At 47.0% G+C, this 25,222-nt stretch overlaps 1 protein-coding gene across 1 annotated transcript in view; it reads left to right on the top strand.

Annotated features, from left to right (window-relative positions):
• MGAT5 (alpha-1,6-mannosylglycoprotein 6-beta-N-acetylglucosaminyltransferase) overlaps nt 1–25,222 on the top strand; it is a gene marked incomplete at both ends in the record, with an annotated part of 224,113 nt that overhangs the window by 156,676 nt on the left and 42,215 nt on the right. The window contains one exon of the mRNA XM_082659049.1: nt 23,447–23,596. Coding sequence (XP_082515175.1) covers nt 23,447–23,596 — 150 coding nt within the window. The remainder of the gene's footprint in view (nt 1–23,446; nt 23,597–25,222) is intronic.

The raw sequence follows: 25,222 nt of genomic DNA, 5'->3' as shown, positions 1-25,222 counted from the left end.
TTAAGAAAAAAGTTGTGAACCCCTGACTCAAATGCCAGCTCTTCCCCAGTCTCTTGCCTTTTTAGCTGTCCCTTTAGGGAGCCACTGCTTCTAGTCCTACCCTTTCCCACTGTCCTTGAGGGCTTGCCTATAGCCTGGCTTTAAAGTAAATGTGTTGAATGTAACTGGGTCAGTTTTTCAAGGGTTCTTTGTTCACTTGTTTAATCCTGGCCAATCCTCTGGTGTGTAAGACCCCAAGCTCCTAGAATCTTCTAAAGCACAAAATGTTTGTAAAATCAAATCTCAGCTTTTAAAAAAAATTAATGGGTTAATAACTATCTGATTTCTACAAATACAAATTTATTTTAAATTCCTCAATTTACTTTTGGTGCCACCATTACCTTTTTGAAGTTGTATGCACAAGCCCTTGTGCTATATCATGATATCTATATTCCCAAGACATCTCCAACTGCGAAGTCACACACTAAAAATAACAGAACTTAGGAGAAAAATAGGGTCAGACCAGTCCACTTCAAATCTAAACACTCTGAACCACAGCCATTATAAAAAATAACACTCCTAATAAAAATTGCAGCAGAGTTGAAAAAGACACATTTAGAACCTAAAACGTAAATACTATAATAACTACCTAACTTTACCTTTACAGTATGCTTGTGCCGGAGGGGAGGTTAGGATGATTTGAGGCTACTTCCATTTCATGGAAGCTCGGTAAGGTGCACAGTGATGGAAGAGACCCCACGGGAGCACTTCCCAGACAGAGCCCATGGCCGCCGCCCTGAGCCAGGAGGGAGAACAGGTGTGGTGCGCAGTCCTCTGTCCCTCTGTGGCTTATTGCATGCAGTTGAGTGAGTTTCTTTTGCATTCAGCTGCTGTTAGTGATTCTACAGAATATTAATGTGCCGGGAAAAAATCGCATATGCGCCAAAGCCACTAAAGTGGTCTGTTCACATCATTCCCTAGTTTCCCCCCATGTAGGAGCTTGTTAATATTGAAGAAACATGCATTTTAGCAGAACTGACTGTACTTCCTCCTTTAGACTCTCTCACTTCTTACCTTTCTCCAAATAATGTTACATATTAAACAGCAGTATAGGCAGGAGAATCTGAATCCCAATAACTGGCCAAAAACACAAGTGGATATCAAACGAGCATTAAAAATTGCAGGTCAGCATTTATGTCAAGACAGCGTGTATATATTGCAGTCTCTATTAAATGCAAAGAGAATGAAGAATAAAAGGGTGACTGGAAGGTTATTAAGTACCTAGTCCTTCCTGTGCCATTTAAAGCCCCTCACTTCCAGCTCCCAACTAGAGAAATTCTCAGCTGCTGATTGAGTGGCATGTTCAGTTCAGATGGGCTCCATCATGTGCAAATGTACATCCAACAAACTGGGAATGGAGGACAATATTGTTTTTTATGCCACCCAAATTTGAGGTGGTGAGGTAAGCCTCAAAGACCAAGTTCTAGACATACGTCTATAATTTTTTTAAAGACACATATAAGGTTGGGTATTTATAAATATATATCAACACATGTATAGGGCATGACAATAAGAAAATGAAAAACCCTTAACAATATAACACTAGAGAAAGATAACAAACCCACTGGAGTTGAGGAATATTGAGCAGTCTCAGGAGTAAGAAGAAATACAGAAAATTAGACTTTGATAAATGTTGTGAAAAGAAAGATAAATCTAGCATTTTTTTGCTCAGGGCATATAAAATGAGGTCATATTGGTCCTAGTAGAGAAAATATGGAGCAGCTCAGCAGAAGCTGTGCTAAGCGACAGCAGTCTTGTGGAAGGTGAGATGAGGTGTAAGTAGCACCTTGTTAACCAGCCAGAATCACATCACAGTAAACACTGGGAACATTTTAGTATGCTGGCAGAAATCCTCAAAAGGGTGTCAGAGCCAAAAACTGATGCACAGTATAATAATGGGTTATTTCTGTTTGTTTGTTTTTTTTAATGTTTGAGTTGACCAAATTCTTTTTTTTTTTAAATAAATTTATTTTATTTATTTTTGGCTGTGTTGGGTCTTCGTTGCTGCGTGTGGGCTTTCTCTAATTGTGGCAAGAGGGGGCTGCTCTTCGTTGTGGTGCATGGGCTTCTCATTGCGGTGGCTTCTCTTGTTGAGGCGCACAGGCTCTAGGCGTGCGGGCTTCAGTAGTTGTGGCTCACAGCCTCTAGAGCGCAGGCTCAGTAGTTGTGGCTCATGGGCTCTAGAGCACAGGCTCAGTAGTTGTGGCACACGGGCTTAGTTGTTCTGCGGCATATGGGATCTTCCCGGACCAGGGCTCAAACCCATGTCCCCTGCACTGGCAGGCGGATTCTTAACCACTGCACCACCGGGGAAGCCCAATAACGGGTTATTTCTAAGTGTCCAGAAATTAGCTTGTGGCCGGACTATAGAGAGACAGTTAAGTGTCAGGGTATGAGCAGCTGTCAGAGGTAAAATGTGAAATGTTTGAACAAGCCATTGATGGAAAATGAGAAAGGGAAGAGTGACCTCAGCGGTGTTAGAAATGCCATTCAAATGAGTAACTGCATAGATAAAATGTTGGCTTTAAAGTTCCCCCAGGTTGGAGTGTTGCAATGGGTGGGTGTATTAACTAAATTTGGAACTGCATTCAAATGTGAATATTAGATTATACACACACCAAAAATAAATAATTTCTCAAACAAATTAAGGGTTTTGTTTTTCTCTGATTTAAGTAAGACAGGCAACTGAGGGCTGTTTTAGTGGCCTATCATCTGGGATCCAGGCTGTTTTTGTCCTTCTCCTCAGCTATCTTAGTAATGGCATCTGTCCTCAAAGTTACCTCTTGATCCAGTATGGGTACTGGAGCTCCAGCCATTAGGTCTTCAACCCACTTAGGATGCAAGAGGGAAGGATAGAAAGGGTACATCTCTGGTGAGGCAGCCCTCTTTAAAGAGTTCTCTTGAAAGTTGTACCCAGTCTTGACCTACCCCCGGTTGCTAAGGAGACTGGAAAACGTGACCTTTTATCTGGAACTATTGCTGCCCTAAATAAAAGTGGAGTTCTGTTCATAAGCAGGAAGAGTGTAACCACCAGCTCTTTCTGCCACAGAGGAGATATGTGCTGAGCTACTCTTTGTATTAAATGAAGAGTAGGGAGGATGCCCAGAAAATATGCCTGTGTGGGACATCTCCAGATAAACAAAAGTTGGGGTAAAGATAAAAATAAAGAACAAAAAAATGTTATCACAGTAGGAGTATGTCAAAGACCACTTGGACAGATAAAAGATATGTATGATATACTCTCTTTACTAAATAAGCTGGCACAGACACTACCTTTCATAGAGCCATGGTGAAGAGCTTTTTTCCAATCCTGATTCTGCCCTGTCATTTACTAGATGACCTTAGACAGGTGTCTTGATCTCTCTAAGCCTCAGTTTGTTCATCTGTAAGGTGGCAGCAGCAGTCCCTGCCTCCTAAGGTGGTCTTGAGGATTAACTGAAAAGCTGCATAAAAAGTCCCAGTACAGGCAGAGCCCAGCACACGGGGCACCACGCCCACTAACGTGGCTGCTAGAAGTCCCGTTCAGCTGAGAACAGAGCAGCTGGCAGGCTCTTGTCACCTCATGCTGGAGGGCGAGGAGGTATCACACTCATCCTGACCCAGCCCTGAGCAACTCGGAGGAGTTGTTTGGTGAAAGAGAATGAGAAGGGGCAGGAATATTGGGAGGAAGGAGCCCTCTCATAGCCACAGAGAGTTGAGTATTCAGTGTGTACCTGAGAGCTTCAAAGCCAGAAGAAAAACTATGTCTATGAATGGAAGACTTTGCCTGCAAACCCCCAAGGGAAAATGACTGATTAGGTGATTGTTGAGGAATCAGGATACTTCCCATATGTACAATTAATTCTGTGATTAGGGCAATCCCAGTGATGAGAAATTAGGAAACACAAAAGTCGTTACCTTGACCTCATGGGGGTCAGAGCCTTGGATTTTGGAAGGATGCACAAAAGATGAAAGAAACAGAGGCAAAGAACTAAAATTTTAGTAAGTTTAGAGGAGTCTAAACCTCAAAAGTTGCCACCTCTTCCCCCAGAAGTCAAGGACAGCAGAAAAGAGTGTTTGAGCACTTCAGAGTGTTTCAAAGCTTTTCTCAAAATAAAATATAGTGACTCATGTGTAGTTACCATGGAAAATATCTAATAAAAGAACACTATAATGAGCCCCCATGTACCCCTCACCCAGCTTCACCAGTTATCAACTCATGGCCAGTCACATTTCATCTTTATCCCCCGTCCCCAGATTATTTTGAAGCAAATCCAAGACATCTTCTTTTTTTTTTTTTTTTTTTTTTTTTTTGCGGTATGCGGGCCTCTCACTGCTGTGGCCTCTCCTGTTGTGGAGCACAGGCTCCGGACACGCAGGCCCAGCGGCCATGGCTCACGGGCCCAGCCGCTCCGCGGCATGTGGGATCTTCCTGGACCGGGGCACGACCCCGTGTCCCCCGCATCGGCAGGCGGACTCTCAACCACTGCGCCACCAGGGAAGCCCCAAGACATCTTCTTATTTCATCCCTAAGTATTTCAGTGTGTACTTCCAAAATATAAGGATGCAAAACAATTTAACTACAATACCATTATTGCACCTAAAAATAATTACTAGTGAGTTCTTAACCTTGAATACACAGTGTGCAGATTTCTTAGATCAGTCTCATAATTTTTTCATTTTATTCAGTCAGGATGCAAATAAGATCCTCACATTGTGATTGGGTACGTTCCTCAACTCTCTTTTAATGGAAGTTTATTTGTTGAAGAAACCAGGTTATTTATCCTGCAGAGTTTCCCACAGCCTGAATTTTACTAATCGCATAGCTATGGTGTGATTTGCCGTCTTTCTCTCCCTACTTTATTTTCTGAAATTGGTAGATAAGATACTCCAGTTTGATCAAATTCAGGTTTGACTTTTTGCGAGGCTACTTTGGAGGTGTGGTTGGGGGTTACCATCAGGAGGTACAGAAGTCTGGTTATCTTGCTTTTCTAGATGTTCTCAGCCATTAAAAATCATTGCCTAGATCCATTAGTTCATCGGTGCTTGTAGTGGTGATATTCTAATTAAGTGTCTTTACAAACTCAATTTAAATAGAGTGGATGTTTTTCAGTCTGTCGAAGTTATTCTTACTGATATTATATTGACTTTTAAAATTAGCCGATTTAAATTTCATAAATGCTAAGTTTGGGAACATCTGGAAACTCATCTAAGGAAAGAGACCTGGATAACATCTGCACTCAGCTGGCCCCCTCTGCCTTTTCCAGATTGGCTCCTTTTTTAAAGGAAAGCTTTCTCACTTTACAGTTTTTAAGTGGAGTTAAGCCTCAGCCCCTCTGCTGTCTCCATATGCTTTACCAGCTGAACTTTCAGACCTAGCAGCTAGACAGGTTCCCTGGTGATTGTTTTTCCTAGAGACCCAGAGGCCCACAATGGTGCACATATGGTATCTAATGGGGAGTAACTGAGTTAATGGTGTGTGAAGGTGACCTGAATAAATACGAAATGAGAACTAATGTGGAATATGGCAGGCTGCTCCTATAATAAATTTGGAATATTTCTGTTTTTGCATAAGTGGGTATTAGGAAACTCTCTTGTAGAGAAGCTATGTAGCCCTGAGCTCAGAAATTCTGTCAAGGACACAGGAGAGCAAATGCCTTCTCTTCTGAACCTTCTTAATGAGGACACTCGCTTTCCCTTTTTCACATCCTGTTGGAATTTGGGAGATCACGTCATTCTCCTTTTACACTTCCTCTCTCTAAACTGAGAACTGCAAATGACCAAGACAGATGACGCGCTGGTGTGGTTTATCAGTTTATTTCCAACCCTTCCTTCTAGGAAAAACAGATGCCAGTAGAATTTGACATGCCCACTTTATTTTGCTGTGGGCCAGTAGTTATTTGCAAGCATCTGTTTAGGGCTGGTTTGCTACCTGGCTTTCAGTTTGCTTTTGATGGTTACAGCCATGTCAATGAAAAAAAATTTGAGCATGACCCCCCCCCAAATCTACGGATATTAATTTATTGATAAAAATGAACAATACTATAATAATGTTTCGTACATTCTAAAAACCTTGAAAACTACAAACAAATATTTTCTCACTTTTTTCTTACATACCCTGGATCTCCTTGTGCATCCCACTTTGGGGTGCACTTCAGCAGTTAGGTTAGGCACTGTGTGAGGTTCCAGTGAAGCAGTGGTACCCTCCGGACAAACCACACACCAAAAGCAAAATTCAACTTCACCTCGTTTGTAAAATCAGGAAATACAGAAAGAAATGATTTTCGTTATTTTCAACATAAAGTTTCTATTGTTTTCAGAAGTGAAATTTTATTTTGAATCACGTGGCAGGGCCCCATATCCATTTCAGAGGTGGGACTTCTCGAAGGACTTGAATCTGACTCTAATTCCACTAGTATCTGCATGAAAGAGTGTGACTATCACCAAGGATAAAAAGTTAAGTCACGCTAAGTATTCTAGCATATGAAAACTCAATCACACACCCCCCTCCCAAAATATCTAGCATAGTGGTCACTGATTTTTGCTAAAATAGTCAATGCAGAGTTCCTTTTTTTTTTAATTTTTATTTTATAGTTGATTAACAATGTTGTGTTAGTTTCAGGTGTACAGCAGAGTACAGCAAAGTGATTCAGTTATACATATACATGTATCTATTCTTTTTCCAATTCTTTTCCCATTTAGGTTATTACAGAATATTGAGCGGAGTTCCCTGTGCTATACAGTAGGTCCTTGTCAATAAATTATTTGAGGGCCAGGTCTCCCCTGAAGTGGGCCACTTCCCATCTCTCTACATGGTGTGTTTTGCTGGATAAACATCTCTTATTCAGTATCGGTTTTGCCAGTTCTCAGACTTGTGCTTCTCTTTTTCCTGTTTCAAACCCCAGAGGTCTTTGCTTTTTGGACTCCTGACTGTTTTCATTTAGCAGATATCTACTGAGCAACTTCTCATGGTGTTGGTCTACACTGGTGCTCAGAGACATATAGGACTAGCTCCTTGCCTTCCCCGGAAACTGGGAATCGAGTTGGGGACGTAGACACACCATGCCCTCAAGCACTGTTTAAGGAGGTGGGACACAATATAGGGGAAAGGATGAGGGTCTGTGGGCTGGGAGACACAGTGAGTAGCAGGAGAGTGGGGGAGGCAGGTAGTGCCATTAGTGATCTGCTTGAGGAAAGTGTCAAAAAGAAGGTACCATTTGAGTGCGTCTGAGCCATGGGCTCAGGATGGAAGAAAGGCTTGATAAGGTTGAGAAGTCCTAAGAAAAATCCCAACCCTGGCATGGCTCTCTGCTGTTTGAGTCACTTGTCCACATCATCTCATGTAACTTTTTTGGGCTTCTCTGGAAGGGCAGGTTATCACCCGAAGAATCCAGGTTCAAGTGGGTGAAACCACTTGCCCAGGAGCACACAGCTGGTAAACGGTAGGGCCCAGGCTGAAACCCAGGCCTCCTGACCCCGGCTCTCTCACCCTTTTCCCCGTGCCTCCCTAGGGCAGGTCATGGTGAGCATTGGTTTGGGGGCAGAGCTTCAGAACTCGCATGGTGCCTGGGAAATGTGTGAGGGGTCGAGGAAGAGGTGTGGACTGAGTGGGAGGGAGGAGGGTACACAGAGCATGAAGGAGAGTTTCCAAAGTGATGGACAAGCTTGAGACCTCAGCTTCACATTCCCAGTGTATTTTAATTGTTTCTGTTTTCAAACTCTTCTAAATTGGACACTTTAGCTGTTTTTCTTTTCTAAATGTATTTATTTGCAGCATTTTAGATTCAAATGTGTGTGATTAGGCTGATCCCTTTTATTTTGCTAACTTCATGTTTTCAGAAAGTCAGGAATGAAGGGAAGAAATTTCAAGAGACGTGATTTATTTCAAGGAGAGGGAAGAAGGGTATTTTTAGCCTCCCTCTTAAAATCGATCCTTTACTTAAACACCAATGGTTAGCTGTCCTTCGAAGGGAACGTTCTCTGCTGTGCCAAAATCAGAATCTTAATCTGGATTTCCCTGGTGGCGCAGTGGTTAAGAATCCGCCTGCCAATCAATGCAGGGGACACAAGTTCGAGCCCTGGTCTGGTAAGATCCCACATGCCGCCGAGCAACTAAGCCCGTGTGCCACAACTACTGAGCCTGTGCTCTAGAGCCCGTGCTCTGCAACAAGAGAAGCCACTGCAATGAGAAGCCTGCGCACCTAGAGCCCGCGCTCCGCAACAAGAGAAGCCACCGCAATGAGAAGCCCGCGCACCGCAGTGAAGGGTAGCCCCCGCTCGGTGCAACTAGAGAGAGCCCGTGCACAACAACAAAGACCAAACGCAGCCATACATACATACATACCTTTATTTATTTAGTTAAAACAAACAAACAAACTGCCTCAGTAAGCGCAGACAGATTATGCCTGGCATTGGGAAGGTGGTTCTTGGTTTGATTGGAGCAGGGCAAAGAAAGAGCCCGAGAGAGGAGAGTCCTGTGTTTTAAATGGCCTGGTTTATCACATGTCAGGTCCCAGCCTTTACAACAAAGATGCGTTGACACTCGCTGTTCAGAGGGGAGAGATTATGCACATTATTACCAAAGGACACATCCATCATCGTGAAGTCCTGGGTATTAATGTATATGGCACTGGGCTGAGTGCCTCGGAGAGGAAACTTAACAAGCACAGCCCTTATGCAGTAGAGCTGAAGCCTGGAAATTCAAAACAGCGATGGGAGCAAACCTGCGAGGGCCCACCTGGAGGTGGGATCCCCTCAGTCAGGGGCCCAGCATTGAGGACAACAGACCCGTTGGTGAGTGAAGTATCTGTTCTATTCCACAGGGGGACCTTGCACCCTCCAAGGTCAGCGGTGGGCCCTGTCTCTGCCGGGACGAAGCGCTGGGAGTTATTTCACAGGCCTGCAGAGAGTGGGGTGCGTGACTGTGTGCGCGTGTGTGTCGGATAATGTGGTGGGAATTATGACCCCATCACGTAATAATAAAAAAGTCCCATTTGTTTCTGCGGATGCTCCTGTGAGATAACAGGGCAGGTTTACTCCTCCCTTATTTTATGGGCGAGAAAACTGAAGCTTGGCTACTGGCCCAAAGGTCCCACAAGAAGTTACAGAGCTGCGTAAAAGTCCAGATTGCTTCATTCTTGACCCCAAAGTGCCTACTAAATTTTACACAAATGTGGATGGGTCCCCAAAAGGGGCCAAATAACTTCAGATCAGTGCGGGGGCTCTTCACAGGCAATTACCAATTCCCTCCTCTCCGTACTCTGCGTGATGAAGCAGGGCTGGAACGGGTGGCCCAAGTCTGCCATCCATTCTGGGAGATGGGGCTTACGCCGAGTGCCAACTGCTGGTAAGAGCCCCCAAGCGTAAGGATCTTCAAAAAGCCCTCAGCCTTTTTGAAGCAGTGCCGTTCACCCAACATGTAACTGGTCCAACGGTGAAAGAGCTTGTTGGCACATTAAATTATATCTTATTCGGAGATGTCTCCCTCCTGTGCAGACTTTGCAGTCAAGATCTGGGACAGCACCAGCGGGCACATTTGTGACCTGCCTAATCTGTTTGGCTTCCCCAGTATTCCCAAAGAGGTGCTTTTGATTATTCATTAAGGCTCCAAAGAGAAGAATACCTCCAATTACTACCATAGGATCAAATCGTTTTATTAATTCTCCAGTAATCAGTGAAACACTAAAGGAAACTTGCCTTCAGTCCCAGACTGTGTGTTGCTGTTTCTCTACAACACGGTGGCCTGGTCTTGTGGTTTTTGTAATTCAGAATTAAATGAATGGAGCCAGTCTTGCAGCTCCCCCGACCTGACCCCCATGTTTGCAAGGTCCAAGGAGAAGCAGGTGCGTATTCAGGGTAGCCTAAATCGTGTCCTTGTGTGATTCAGCAAATGCAAGCTTCTCTTCTCATTCCAATCTGGGAGAGGCTAGCAGGAAAGTGAGGCACGTGGGAAACCATCCCTCTTTAGAACGAAGGATGGAGGTGTGCACTGTCCTGTAGATCTGGCTCATATGCAGTTTCTCTTCCTGGTTTCCCAACAAAATAGGGCTGTCTCTGTTTATCCCGCCTCCCAGATTTCTACATGGTCACTGCATTGAAATGTACCCTTCAGGGCGGCCAAATGTGATTTTGGAGACAGGTGTTATCCTTTTTTTTTTTTTCCTGGCTGTAAGGAAATTACATGTGGAAAAGTTAGAAACTGCAGGAAAGCAATTCCCTTTCATCCTGCATGCATCCAGGTTAGGTGTGTGTTCCGCCAGCCACCTCGTGTGTGCCTATTCGTACATCTTGCTTCATGTGAAAGAAACTTTTTGAAATTAATAAAAAGTGTTCCTGGATAAACTATGAGTAAAGATAGACGGACAGGTACAGCTGCACTGTCCAGTAACATGACCATACGAAAAGCCCTGATTTTGGTGGAGTCAGTGACAGATCCATAGAAGCTGACACTTGAAAACAGGAAATGTCGTGTTGGTTTTCGTTACTGAGAGAGACCAAAAGAGAGACATTTTTCCCCTTCTTGTAGAAAAAAAAATACATTAAGCGATTAAAAAATATTAATCTAACACTTTTTGGTTTTCATGCAGTCATGTTTTTGTTCCTTATTGACATGATTGTGTAGATTCTATATACAAAGTTCAGGAAAGAAAATATTCACAGTCTGTGTTTCTTTTCTGTTATTATCACTTATTTTGTTTTGTGGTTATTGCTGAAAATAATCTTTGATCCAAAGGAGCGGGTGTTAACGAATGATCCCCTACAGCCGTCAGGTGGCCCAGGTACACCTCGGGTTTTCAGCTGGAGACCAGCCTCGGTCTGATTCTTTGGGGGAGGGGCAGGGGGAGAGTGAGTTATTGGAGAGGTGACCCCACCTGGAGACAAGGAGTCTGCCTTTTGGAACCCCTGACAGTTAGTCAATGCCCTCTTCAGTAGAGGGCCACTCTCTGGAAAGGGGTCAGATGTGAGATTAACGATTAGTGCTAAACATCCAGGGCCGGTGAGCTGGTGGGAAAGGGGACCTGAGTGGCTGTCAGCAGCCACTACGCCTCCTTTCGTTTGCAGACGAATGGCTGTTGCCCTTGGGAGAGCAGAGAGGCAGGTGCTTTCAGTCATAAATTTAAAAATATTGCAACTCTTGAGCTCAAAGGGCCTTCAAATCATCGGGCCCCTCATTTTACAAGGGAGGAATTTGAAGTTGCAGAAGATAAAGTAGGTTGTCCGTGCTTCTCTGAGTCGTTCCAGAAGGACTACAGCTTGTACCCGGATGTCTTGCCTCACAACACTTCACTCTGAATAGCCTTGCACAGCCTCACCCAAGACTTCTCATTGGGTAACTTGAGAAATTCACAAGGGAGAAGTCAGGCGGCAAGGGGGAAGGTCACGCGTGGCGTTTGCAGTTGTCAGCTGCCGCAGGGTGAAAGTGTGGTTGATGAGGACGCTTTCCATGCCTGGACTTTGCCAAAGTGAGAGAACACTGAGGGAAAATGTTTGCCCACCTCCTTTTTCTCTTGACTCACCGACCCACCACCCTACCTCTTCCCTCTACCTGCACTTCCCCTGCTCAGAAGCGCTTTGCCCTGTGCCTCTTGCCTTTCTGTGTTCCTGCCATCTGATAAAGGGAGGGAAGAGAGTGATCTTGAGTTCTCTGGCTGTGGCCTTGCCACCAGTGTGCTTGGTGGAATGACAGTGTGAGCCTTCCTCACTGTTCTGTGTCCCCACTTGTAGCACAAGGCCCTCTACCACACACTTCTTGCAGGCATCAGTTTCCAAAGTTCAGTCGCCCGCACCAAATCGTGACTTCTGTTATATCCGTACCCCACCTGGGCTAATTAACTGAATATTTTATTTTACTATTTTTACTTTTTCTATAAATTTATTTTATTTATTTTTGGCTGCGTTGGGTCTTCGTTGCTGCGCACGGGCTTTCTCTAGGTGCGGCGAGCGGGGGCTACTCTTCGTTGCGGTGTGCGGGCTTCTCATGGCGGTGGCTTCTCTTGTTGCAGAGCATGGGCTCTAGGCGCGCGGGCTCAGTAGTTGTGGCTCATGGGCGCTAGAGCGTGGGCTTCAGTAGTTATGGTGCACGGGCTTAGTTGCTCCGCGGCATGTGGGGTCCTCCCTGGCCAGGGCTCGAACCCGTGTCACCTGCATTGGCAGGCAGATTCTTAACCACTGCGCCACCAGGAAAGCCCTAACTGAATATTTTAAATGAACTCACTTTTAAAATAATTACTTTAGCTTTGTCCTAAGTGATTATTATCTATGAAATCACGTGGATATGTTACTTAGGTGTTTCTAAACCACATATAAATAGATTTACAACTGTTAAACATTTTTATCCATATTTCACCTAAAATCACCTTATATATGTAACCATTAAGTTGAAAGCGTGGGACCCCGTAAAATACAAGCAAGAAAAACTCTTCTCCCTTGAACTGTACTGTCTTTTCTGCCCCTTGGATCCAATTTTGGCAGGTCCTTGCAACTCTCAAATAATCAAAAACCTTTGTTACTTTTAGTCCCAAGAACAATCCCAAGTGCAGTAATGGAAGTATCCACTTTAGTTTAATACTTGAAACTCTGAACATCATTTCAAGTTAAGCTCCTTCCCTCCTGCCTCTAAGTGCAGCTTCGCCTGGGAAACCTGAAGGGGAGGTGGCAGGTGTGGCATCTTTGTTTCCCCAACTTGTAGGGCACCTTCTTACCCTCCCCACCGTCCTCCCACCTCCCAAACCAGCTGCTATTTCTCCCAACAGGTACAGTGGGTAGAGGGCCGATGTGGGGAGAGGGCAGGTGAGCTCTTACTGGCACCATCCAGTATGAATGCTACCTAGTCCCAGCAGGTGTCTGATGCTGGACCTTCTCTCTGGCAGGACTACTGTGGGTCCTTGGGGTCCCCCTCTTCCCACAGATCACTCATCAACAGTAATACGTTCCCTTATCACAGGCGATGCCTCCTCAGACTGGTCGAGTGGCTTCCTCTTGGTACCAGTTTCTGGTAGCCCACACTCCCCGTGGCCCCTTACGCAGAGCCCTTCCCAGTAGGACTTAGTCGGGTGCCCTTCTGTGGGGTCCACACCTGCACCAAGAGAAACCGGCATCCATTCCTTTAATTCTAGGAGCTCAGGGAGATGCCAGAGCAGGCCCTGCTCACGACTCCTCCTTCAGGGCATCCTGTTGACCCCAGTCTCCACCCGTGAGGCTTTGCAGGGCTCGGGTCTGGCACTGATCTGTGTGCCTCAGAAATTCCTGGGAGTGCACGTGAAGCTCCGCAAGTGGTCCCCTGGAGGCCCTTCTTACCTGGTTAGGTAGCAGAGGGGAACAGCCCCCGGCTTCCCCCAGGACGGCCTCCCTCCTTCCCTCTTGGGGTGTGGGGACGTGGGCTGGCTGCTCACTTTGGGGGGCACTTGGTACCCATGTTTGATTGCTGGCCTCTGGGGCCTTGGTATAAGGGGCGAAGCAAGCCCATATGCACACTGTCCCACCTTCCACGGCTGTCCTGCTGCTGTGCCAAGGTGGTGCCCAGCCCCAGTGCTCCAGAAGCCTTCCCTGGAGACGCACAGGACACTCCTGCACAGCGGCCAGGTCGCCTTTGCCGTCAGACAGCATCCGATTGCAGGGCGGGGGCCAAAGCCCATCAGAATATCATCTCCTCCACTTTTTCAGGAGTGGATGAGTCTCTCAGGTCAAGTCCGTTCCATCCACAAGTCACTGACCCTGTGGAGGTTCTATAGAAAATGCAGCTTCCGATTTCCAGGCAACCTCTTGGTTTTCTAACCTTCCATCGTGACAGCTCTCTCTTTGTCACGGGACAGTCTGTTTCTGTGATTACTGCCCAGACAGACCGATTAGCGGAGCTCCTGAAAGAGCCTGGTTACACATTTAGGCCGCAGTGGTCTGTTTTCAACCTTTCAGCCTGTTTTCTGAGCACAATCGCATAGTCGGGGGGGCTTTGTGGCTTTCAGGCTGGAGCAGAGTGAGGGGTAACATTATCCCTAAGCGACTGCGTCTGCGTTGGTGAGGAGACCAGCCAGCTTTACAGTTTGAAGACCTCCTGCCCGTCTCAAAGCAGAAAGGAGGTCGTGTCAAAGGGCTTCTTGTTTTTACAAACTGGCTGGCACATCCCCAGGGCCCTTTAAAAGGCATTCGTTAAGTAGCGGGAAGCTCCAGTGCTAAGGCAGAGAGATCCCGGAGACCTGAAAGTGCTGGGACCGGGGAAGCACACTAATTAAACAGCTGGTTCTGAGGGCAGGATCTGGAGGGGGGCCGCTGGGCAGTGACTCGAAGGCTCTAGCCGTCCCCGGACTCATCACTAGGTTGTCCCATTTGATGGCCCAGGGCAGTATTAGCCCTCTGTGTTTTAAACTAAGAGTATATATTTAAACAGTTTTTACATACATGTCATTATTCCCGTTTCTAGCTCAGCACAGATAGTCAGTGTCTAATAGAACTGGGAAGTGGTATTATCCCCTGTTTGTAGATCCTTCAAGTTGCAGAAACAGGGCTGGTGGCTCTTTCCGCATTACTCATGTATTTAGCCTCAGAAATCTCCCAGTTCCTTTCTTTAGGCCAGAGACCAAAATCTTCACCTGACCAGACAGTGGAGAATAATAAGTCAAGGGCTCTTGAAGATTCTTTCCTTTTCACTCACTCTTTTCTTTTGTCCTCCGTCCCAAACACAAAGGTAGGTAGGCTCTAGAACCACTCCTTTCATCATTGAGGGCAGCCTTACCTACGAATAACTATTCACCCACTGCTCTAGATGAGTTGTAATTTATACCAGGTGAGGTCCAGTCAAGAATAAGTGTCTATTGAAAATAGATAACCAACAAGGACCTACTGTACAGCACAGGGACCTCTGCTCAGTATTCTGTAATAACCTGCATGGGAAAGGAATTTGAAAAAGAATAGATACATGTATATGTATAACGGAATCACTTTGCTGTACACCTGAAACTAACACAACATTGTAAATCAACTGTAGTCCAATATAAAATAAAAGATCTGCTAAGAAAGAGTAAATGTGGCGCCCAATACAGCAAAAAGAAGCAGAGTCCCTCCTTTTTATTGCCCGTGGGCCTATAGCTGGACTGCCGGCCAGGCTGGAGACGAGAGCAAGTTTCCTCTTGTTATTATTCCCCCTGTAATTATTGAGCACCATCTTGTGTCCTAGTGAGGTAAGGATTTGGGGGGAGAAGGAGTGAGGGGTGGGTAGGCTTTAAGAATCTTAGCTTCCTGGAGTCTTGCAGAGCCCTACGAGGCCTGAGTGGGACAGAGCAAGGACCCACACACACCCACCTTAACCTTGGGAGGCTACTTGAAATAAATGAGCCAGGGACTGCAAAGACTTGAAATTATTGTGTAATGTAAATTGTTTCTGCTTCACTGCTGAAATTCACAGAGATTTGCTTTTAGAACTTGACTTCTAATCTTGGAATAAAAGCATTTTTCATCTTTGTTGAATTTTCGACTTCAGGAGCGGGCAGGTGAGGTAGTTTTTTTTTTTTTTTGCGGTACGCGGGCATCTCACTGTTGTGGCCTCTCCCGTTGCGGAGCACAGGCTCTGGACGCACAGGCTCAGCGGCCATGGCTCACGGGCCCAGCCGCTCCGCAGCATGTGGGATCTTCCCGGACCGGGGCACGAACCCGTGTCCCCTGCATCGGCAGGCGGACTCTCAACCACTGCGCCACCAGGGAAGCCCGAGGTAGTTTCTTTTTGTCCCTCTCTTGCTCCCTCCCTTTCTTTGACCTCACAACTCAAGAGAGAACCTTATACTTGGTAGCTATGTTGAAAGGAAGATGAATCAACCATGAAATATATCTTTTAAGGTTTGCAACTCTCTGATTTATTTTGTTTTGATTCAAATACATCCTTAGGTAAAGTCACGGACCTTAAGCTCATTTGCTGGGAGCAGGTTTTTATGTGGAAGAACTTGGCTCCTGAAACAGGGTGGGAAGGTGGGCGAGACTACAGTAGGTGGGAGGAGATGGGCCATGCCCGAGACATCTTTTCCTGTAAATGCCTTGTTGTTCGTGCGCCCTCTTAAGTCTCCTTCATGCAGCCAGTGTGGGCTTACCGAGCACCTGCTCTGTGCCAGGTCTCTGCAGTCACAGAACCTACGATGTCCTGACCTTCAGAAGTTCACAGTCCCATTGCGTGGACACATAGAGTGACAGCGCAGCCCAAAGGGGCCAAGCAGGAAGATACCAAGCCTACACAGGAGGTGGTAGCTGACTTCCCCTGGGTGAGCTCAGGAACGCCGACTTGTAAAGGATGAGGGGGAAGGAGTCCATTCAGGAGAGAAAAGGAAGGAGGAAAGAAGGGCGTCTCAGGGGAAGACGATGCAATGGCAGGCCAGACACATGCGAGAGAGCAGGAGATGTTCGGGAATATGGAGTTAAGTTGTAGGGGGACCTTAAGCAAAGGAGGAGAGGGCATGGCCGGAGGTGAAGCTGGAGAGCCTGTAGCAGCCCATGGTTGTGAAGATCCTCGTGTGTGCAGTTGGGGAAGTGGTCTCTCATTGCCATGAGGAGCCTTTGAAAACTTTTATAGAGGGGAACTAAATCTTCAGTTTTGGAAACTGTGGCACTGGGGACGGTGGATTGAAGGACCGAGATCCTAGAAATAGTGTCTTAGCCCAGAGCTTCTAGAAAGGGGGACTGAGACAAAGATTGATATATTACTACTTGTTGGGGAAGGAGGTGCAAGCCCAGGGCTGTAAGGATGAAGGGAAGGGGCCAGGTGAAGTACCAGATGGATCCAGGCTGGCTCCTGCTGCACCAGAAGCCACACAGACACAGCAGCACGGGCGCTGGGCACTCTGGACCCCCTGGAAGGTCTGCAAGGAGGGACTGACTCTACCTTGGCATAGTCTGTAGAGGAGAGAAAAGAGGCTCCCTCCTGTTTCCTTCTCTTTGGCACTGGTTCCCGTCACTGGCGTCCCATACATCTGGGGTGCTGTTTGGGGATGGAGATCCCCCCCCCAACCATACCCCTCAACCCTGGGGTAGCTTCTTCCCAGTCTGACAGCAGAGGGGAGCCTGGCTTGTGTGAGCACCAGCTGAGAAAGAGAAAGAAAAGCAGGCAGGCCGGGGAATCTGAGAAGGCTCGTAAGGGCCGTCACCATTCAGACAGGAAGCTCCGCTCAGAGAGGAGGACAGCAGTCCAAGCAGGAGTGGGTGGATGCCAGAGTGAATGGAGGAGGCTGGAGTAGAGAAAGATGTCCAAGATCTTCATTCTGTAGAGTCAGCAAGCCCAGCCCCAGCCTTTCGGGGAGAAACATCACAGCAATCAGTAAGGGCTTCCATGGCTAGTGTGGGGTGAGGCATACTCTACGGCCTGTGGTTTCCTAAGGAAAATATATGATTCATCATTGTAGATTCATTCATAAAGTCCTGGAATAAGCCAATTCCTGTATTTGCCAGGGAAGGAGAGGAAGCTACTATAAAAATGGTTAAAAATCCATGATGCTCAAAATAAAGAATCTGGTCACAAGTGTACTTGTCAGGATTCTTTCTGCTGAAACGGCAGAAGCCCAGCTTTCCTAGCTTAGGACTGGGGGACTCTCAGAACCCAGGGAAGGGCAGGCATGCCCTGGGCAGAGATGTGACTGGAACAGTGGACCAATACCCTGCTGGGACATGCACCCTCTCACACGTGACCTTCTCTTTGTGACGACTTCCTTTTTCTCTGTCTGGAGCCTGACCTTAATGCACCAGGACTGATGCTGGCTTCAGCAGCCTGGTTTCCAGCTCACTGCTGTGGCTCTGGAGAGCGATTGGCCCTTCACACCCATTCAGCCCTTCCTGGGAAGGACGCCCACTGGCTTAGCACTTACCAGGTGCTCTCCATGGACCAACTAACTCTGTGCAGGGCAGCAGAATTATTATTTTTTAAATGGGAGGCCACAAGGTGCCATGTGGATGAGGGGAAAGAGGGTCCAGGAGAACGGATGTGCATATCTGCCACGGGGAGCAAGGATGCTGATGGGGAGAAAAGTATATAATGTCCACTGCAGCCCAAAGCTCAGAACGCTACCATTCGCCAGAGAGCCTTCCTGTACCCCTAATTCACCAGCTGGAAAAGAAAAGGGCTCCAGATTGTGCGGTTCTGCCTTCTACCTCTCCCCCTGCTAAGGACGCACGCGAGTGTTGCTTTAGATTGAATTGTTTTCCTAAAGCTCTCGATTCAAGCTCTGAATATCTTACGACTAGTTCTACAAACAGAGCTGCCGCCAGCTACACACTGAAAGCCCTGCTCGTTGGCCCCAGCATGCTCTCTCCTTTTCCTTAGCATCTTCCCATCCCCTGCCTCCTAATGAGTTTAGGTAGATTGAAATTTTAATCCATTTGATTGGTTGTATTTAATGGGAATTTAAATTGAACTGAAGACCGAGAGCACTGAGGGGCTGCAGGCTGCTAGCTGGGGCCTTCTGGAGGCACACCTCACCCCCAAGACAGGGGTGGTGGCGTGCTGCGATGTGGTGAGTCCCTGCAAGCCCTTTTGGACTGTGTCTCAACAGATTTGTAGGTGATGCGGTTTATGGTGGAGACGATTTTCTCTGACCTTGGTCTCTTAAGTCAGAGGAGGAAAGCTTTCTGGAGAGTGGTATTGATCCAGTTCTTGGATCAGTGGGACCCCCAGTTCCGGGCTGTCACCTTGACCGTGGGCCTGGATGTCCAAAATCAGGAGGGGAGTGGTCCCTGTTGCACACACACCCCTCCCACTGGGGGCCTTCCCATGGGTGGGGAAAGGCAGGCCAGGACCGTGATTAATTTACAAAACTGCAGCGCCTTCTCTTCCTTTTTTTTTTTTCTTAATTTTTATTTTATATTGGAGTATAGTTGATTCACAATGTTGTGATAGTTTCAGGTGTACAGCCAAGTGATTCAGCAATACATATATCTATTCTTTTTTCAGATTCTTTTCCCATGTAGGTTATTGTAGAATACTGAGTAGAGTTTCCTGTGCTATATAGTAGGTCCTTGTGGGTTATCTATTTTATATACAGTAGTGTGTATATGTTAATCCCAAACTCCTAATTTATCCTTATTTCTTAAACACAAAAGATAGCATTTTCCATTGAGGAGAGATCCTTTGAACCTCTTTTTGGCAAAAACTGGGTCCTCCAGTGAGATGGCAGTGGTGCAAGTTTTGGTGTCATACCGACTGGTTTCTGTTCTTTCTTGGTTGCATGTATTTTAATTTTTGTATTTCAATTGTGAAATATATCAAATATGCCCACCACCCAGATGTATAGATGTTGATATTGTCCAATTGTTTTCTTAAGAGAAAAATGATATAGTTCAAATATCATGAAAGCTCCAGCCGCCTCCCCAGACCCTCCCTTCCCTCCTCAGTGATCAATAGCTGGAAATTGTATCTGTCATCCCCATGCATATTTTTGTAGTTAACTCCAAATGCCCATATGTAAAAATATTGTTGATATGCCTAACATGGACTACTACTGCTTTGCATGGTTAAAAAATGGCATCGAGCCCTACAGATTCTTTTGCAATCCGTCCCAGCACTGCTGCTCACTTGTAGAAACCATGGACTAGTTGCTCAACTTTTTGAGCTGCAGGCAGATGGTTAAGATGCTGGTTGTGTTCATCCTGGAGCAGTCCAGGTGATCAAGGATCAAAGCCTGGAGAGGAGGAGACAATTTGATATTACAGAGGCAGAATCAGCAGGGCTTTGTGACTAATTTGATGTGTGGAATGCCAAGTGTGATTCTGGTACCTGGCTAGGAGACGAATGTCAATCACTGAGATCGGGAGCCTGGGGGTAGGGTTTCTGGTCTGGGAAAGTAAGGCACTGAATGACCTGTTAAGGCGTGGAAGTGTCCGTGGCAACCCAGGAGGGGAGGTTCAGGAGGCAGTTGGATTTTGTGAAATCAGGCAGTGGTTTGGAGCTGGCGATGCCTCTTTGGGTTCCCTTCGCATCCGGTGAGCATTCACTTTGGGAAGGAAGGGGGCGGCTCCTCCCTGGAATCACCCTGGGGAATCACCCTGGCCAGGTTTCTTCAGAATTCTGACAAGTGGCAACAAGAGACCTGAGGTGGAATCACTTCATTGTCATGTCATCTGGAAAGGTTAGGGTTATATCTGAACCATTTCTTTTTCCCTCTAATAACCTGTTGTGATTTCCTCCTTCATGAAATTACAGAAATCCTCTCTGAATGGAATTTCTGCTTTCAGACTTTACCGTGCCTTCTTGTAATAAGTTCATAGACTTTACCAGCCTTGGCATAGACTTCTTTCTCTTTGCCTGAACTTGCCCCCTTGTTAAACCTCAAGGAGCCCCAGCCTTTTCTGGGATGGGTGGCAGGACATGCGTCTTCCCAGGCATTTGGTGTGGCAATCCTAACCTCGAGTTTGTCTGCCGTGAGTATTCATCTCCAGGTTAGGACCTGGGTGATCGTTCACTGGTCTCCTTTGTCGCTCACTGCGGACCTGGTTCAGGGGCTATTGGTCCATCCTGACTAGTTAGCAGCTGGTTTTTCACAGGGAAATGTCTCTCTTTGCTTTATTAAAGAAAAGATGCCTGCCCCCAGCCTCGTCCCTGCCGAAAGCCCTGAATGACATCCTGACAGGCCTCCCTTTAGATGGGAGGGATCCAGCCAGAGGGGCCCAGACAGAAGAGTTGGGGGGGGGGGGAATTTGGGCAGCTGCTGTTATTCTAAGGGTCCAGACAGACTCTCGGGCTGATGGGGTGGGACCCAGAAGCACCTCTGGGCCCTGCTTTTCTCCCTTCTGTCTCTCTGCTTTCTTTTCTCACTCTCTCCTCTCTTCCTCTCCCTTCATCCTCCTCCTCTTACCTTTCTTTCCATCCCCTCTTCTAACTCTCTCCTCCCTCTCCCTCCCCCCTCATCAGTCTGTCTCCCCCTCCCCATCTCTCTCCCTCCTCCTCCTCCTCTGTCCCCCTCCTCTTTCCCCTCCCCTCCTCTTTCCCCTCCCCTCCTCTTTCCCCTCCCCTCCTCTTTCCCCCTCCCCTCCTCTTTCCCCTCCCCTCCTCTTTCCCCCTCCCCTCCTCTTTCCCTCTCCCCCTGCTCTCCCCCTCCCCTCCTCTTCCCCTCCCCCTCCTTCCCCCTCCCCTCCTCTTTCCCCCTCCCCTCCTCTTTCCCCTTCCCTCCTCTTTCCCCCTTCCCTCCTCTTTCCCCCTCCCCTCCTCTCCCCCTCCGTTCCTCTCCCCCTCCCCTCCTCTTCCCCCTCCCCTCCTCTTTCCCTCTCCTCTCCCCTTCCTCTTTCCCCTCCCCTTTCCCCCTCCCCCTTCCCCCTCCCCTCCTCTTTCCCCCTCCCCCTTCCCCCTCCCCCTCCTCTTTCCCCCTCCCCCTTTCTCTCTCCTCCTCCCCCTTGCCCTTCCCCTCTCCCTCCCCCCTCCTTTTCCCCTCCTCCCTCCCCACCCCTGCTCTCTTTCTGTCACACTCACAGGGGGAATGTCTAGGTCGCAGTCACTCCAGGTCCCTCTTATTACCCATTATGCATCTTTGTCTCCCTCTCCTCCTTTCAGCTCTTACCTAGTTCTCTTCTCACCCTCACCCCCAAGACTGTCATCTGACTTCCCCAGAACTTGCATCTGGTCCATAACTGCCCGGACTCCAACACCGCATGACCTTTTTGCTCCACAACCCCAGCCGTCTGTCAGTCATCTCTCTGTGAGCAGGACTCTGAGCTCCTGAGAGAGAGGGTCTGACCAGCACAGCTCATTGTCCTGAGCCCGGCCACTCTGTCCCGGGCTGCTGGCCAGCCTGGGGATGGGTCCCCCTCAGGTCAGACACACTCTGGGCCGGTCAGAAGTGGCAGGGGGTGGGCAGGGTTACAGAAACCCTTGCCTACCTACCAGGGGCTGGGGTGGAGGTAGAGCCCCTGGGAAAGGGGGTTTGTGGGCTCAGGAGTAATCAGGTCCCTCTAGCACAAAAACTGTGTCATAGACCCCCTCCAGTTAACTCACAGCAGGAAGATGATCCTCAATTTGGCTCAAGCTGAATGGGAGTCATGGTTTATAAACTGTTCCTAGTCACCTCCGCACGAATGGAAGGGTATACATCTCTGAGGTGATGAATTTAGCATCTTCCAGCCACGCCGAACATGGCATGAAATTAGACTTTAATTCGGAATGTTCATTTTATTCACACAGTAGGGTGCAGGGGTGGACTTGATTGATTGCAAACAAAACAAAATCTTTCAGTGCATAAAATGGAGATTGTGGACTGTACTGTTTTTCCAGTCGTGAAGACTTCGGTTACAGGATTTGAAACGTGTATCCCCCAAAGTTGAGTGCTTTGTAGTATTCTCACCTGCGAGATGTAGGCAGACGGTAGACCCTGAACCGGGCTCAGGATGCCTGGAGCTGTCCTACCAGGTCAGAGCGAGGGCCCCGCACCCCAGGGGTGTTGCTGCCCCTCCTCTCTTCAGAGCCCATCATGTGCTCTGTGGCTGCTGATGCCACACCCCCGTGTCCCTTGCGGTCTTAAGTCACAAAACCGGCGATTATTACACTTTCCTGGAGTGTGTGAAAACAGGCTTCAAATGGGAAGAACCCTGTCCCACTTTTATACAACTGGAAAACATTACAGCACTTGAATCTTTCAAATGTCCAGGAAAAAAAACCCCAAAAGACAACCCACAAAATCCAGCTTGTGTGACTTAGTCACACGGAAACATGAAGAGGAAGGGAAAGGGAGTTTGCTTCCTACTTGCAGGTGGTTTTGATTTAGAAAATGTGCCTCGAAATTCAGTTCCTACCAACACAGAGGAGAGGTTTTGTTTTGCTTCTAAGAAAAGTAAAACTACTCTTGAATGTTTCAGGGCTCATCAAAGTTTCCATTTAACATTTTTTCCACTTTTGTCTACCTGGATTTTCTCATCATCTCTGCATCTGCTGAGTCAATCAGTGTATATTGTGGGAAACTCTCATCCCCCCATGATCCGAATTAGGTGGGATCCAGTTCTGACAACATGAGTTAATCATCACTAGAAATACTGGCAAGAGCTGGGGATGTTTGCGTTCCTCAGGGACAGTTTAGCGTCTCCAGATAAATATTCCAATCCAGCTGACTGCCTTCTCTGAGCTTTCCTTCCCCAAACTTACTCCCCCGTAAGGAAGACAAGCCAAAAGCAAAGTGTTGGGTCCCCGGTAATTTACAAGGCTAGGACAATACTTCAAAACAATTGGTCTTGAGCCATCGTTACTATTCAGTAGTATGTCGCTATAGGATATGTTTCTTCTTGCAGAATTGTACAGTATCCACGTGACTGCTTTTACCCTCAAAATCCAGTCAGATTACTTTTGAAAGAAGTTTTAGGAATTGGGTTGCCAAATTCATGCAATCTCCATGTTAAGAGCTCCTGTCTCTGTGGCCTCCAGCTATGAGGCAGGTTTTTATGAGAACAAAAAGAGAAATACCTTCTCCTTGTGTCCCCTCTTTAGAATAAGAAGCTCTACTTGGACATCATTCACACATACATGGAAGTGCATGCGACTGTTTACGGCTCCAGCACAAAGAACATTCCCAGTTACGTGAAAAACCACGGGATCCTCAGTGGACGGGACTTGCAGTTTCTTCTCCGAGAAACCAAGGTAAGTTTTTTGTAGTTTTGTAAAAATGCATCAGTATTGTTGTGCGGAGGTTTGATTCTCTTGCCATTGCAAATGGGATCAGAATCTTCGGTGCTTTCTCTTCAGTACCATTGATCTTCAGGTCATTGCTGGGCAGTGGTTTTCTAGACTAGCTGTAGCTTAAAAGTTAGCAAATGGTGAAAAAAACTTATTTACTGAGGACCTGCTTTGTGCCAAGAAGCATCAGGTGAGGGGCTGGGGACATGGCGGCAAACAGGAAAAGTAGGGTATCAGACGTTCTCAGAGAGCAGCAGCTTTCCCAGCAAGCCTGGGGCCACTTAACTCCTGCACCTCTCCAATCCCCCCTGTTCAAGGAACCCGTCCCCCAACTAGCTTTTCATCACACCTGCTTGTTCAGTATTTGTACTGGACACTGGAGAAGTTCAGACAAGGGAAGAGTCCTCGGGGGCTCAGGGAGCAAGGAAGGCATTGTGAGAGCTGTGAGAGGTGAAGGATGTGGGTGTGCATGCACCTGGCATTTGGCACAGACGGCAGTGAGTCGGGTGGTAGAGGTGGAGATGACACACCCGGGAGAGTCAAGAGACCAATCCAGCGAGTCTGTGTGTCGGGAAATAGTGGAAGATAAAATTTGATGAGGGGCTGAGGGTCTGAATGTCACAGCTGTAGAATTCAGGCCACGTGGTGTGGGCAGGTGGGTAGGAGCAGCTGATGGACGGTCATTTCAGTAGCATGATGAGCGTGGTGTTTTCACACCCTGGGGGCGTCCACCCAGTGGCCTCTGGCCTGTCTATAATTCTGACATGGACGAACCCGGTGAGGTTAGGGGACCTGCAAATAGATCCGTGTTGGGCCTTGAAGGGTTGGCTGGCACGTTGATGTATCCCTCATGTTTATTAATAAGCTCTTTTTTAAAAAACTTAAACGTATATATCTTAAAAATCTTTCCGTATCAGAAGTAGCTGGGCTAAAGGATATATACGTTTTTAGTTTTAAAGATTATAGCCAAAATGGCTCCACAGATATCATACAGTCTATCAGTCAGTGCTTGTTACCTTTCTCTGTGAGTGAGGCAGAGCACCTATTCACATGTTTATCGCATAGATTCCTGATTCCTGCCTCTAAATGCTGCACGTTCTTTAGGTAAAATACTGCAATCCATTAAAAGGGTTATGGTATTGAACATGATAACATCACAGGTATTAGACAAATATATCAGACTTCAGTCAGTTATTTAGATAAGCAAAGAGGATTGTAATACATATCATGGAAATTCATGTTTATTAATAAGCTCTTATGTGTGAATTTTACAAATATGTCTCGAGCAGCTCCTATGTGCCAGGCATCGTGCAAGGGATACAGGGGCAAAGAAAACAAGCGCGATCCCTACCCTGCATTATCAGTAGTGAATTGTTCAGCTCTGGTCCTGACTGCATTTTCATTGTCCAGGTAGAGGGGAGGGGCCGAGCGGATGAGCTTCTGTGGCATCGTAGCATTTCTGATCAGTGTGTGTGATACTTCAGTGTGGGAAAGCACATTCCTAGATGCTGTCCTGTGTACTTCTCACCACAGCCTTCAGAGGTAGGCAGGGCAGGTATTACTGTTAACTTTATTCTAAACAGGAGGAAA

The sequence above is a fragment of the Grampus griseus genome, assembly GCF_964374135.1.
Source record: "Grampus griseus genome assembly, chromosome: 7".
Classification (NCBI taxonomy): Eukaryota; Metazoa; Chordata; class Mammalia; order Artiodactyla; family Delphinidae; genus Grampus; species Grampus griseus.
The sequence above is the reverse complement of the archived record's forward strand: the minus strand, read 5'-3'. Positions and strand labels throughout refer to the sequence as shown.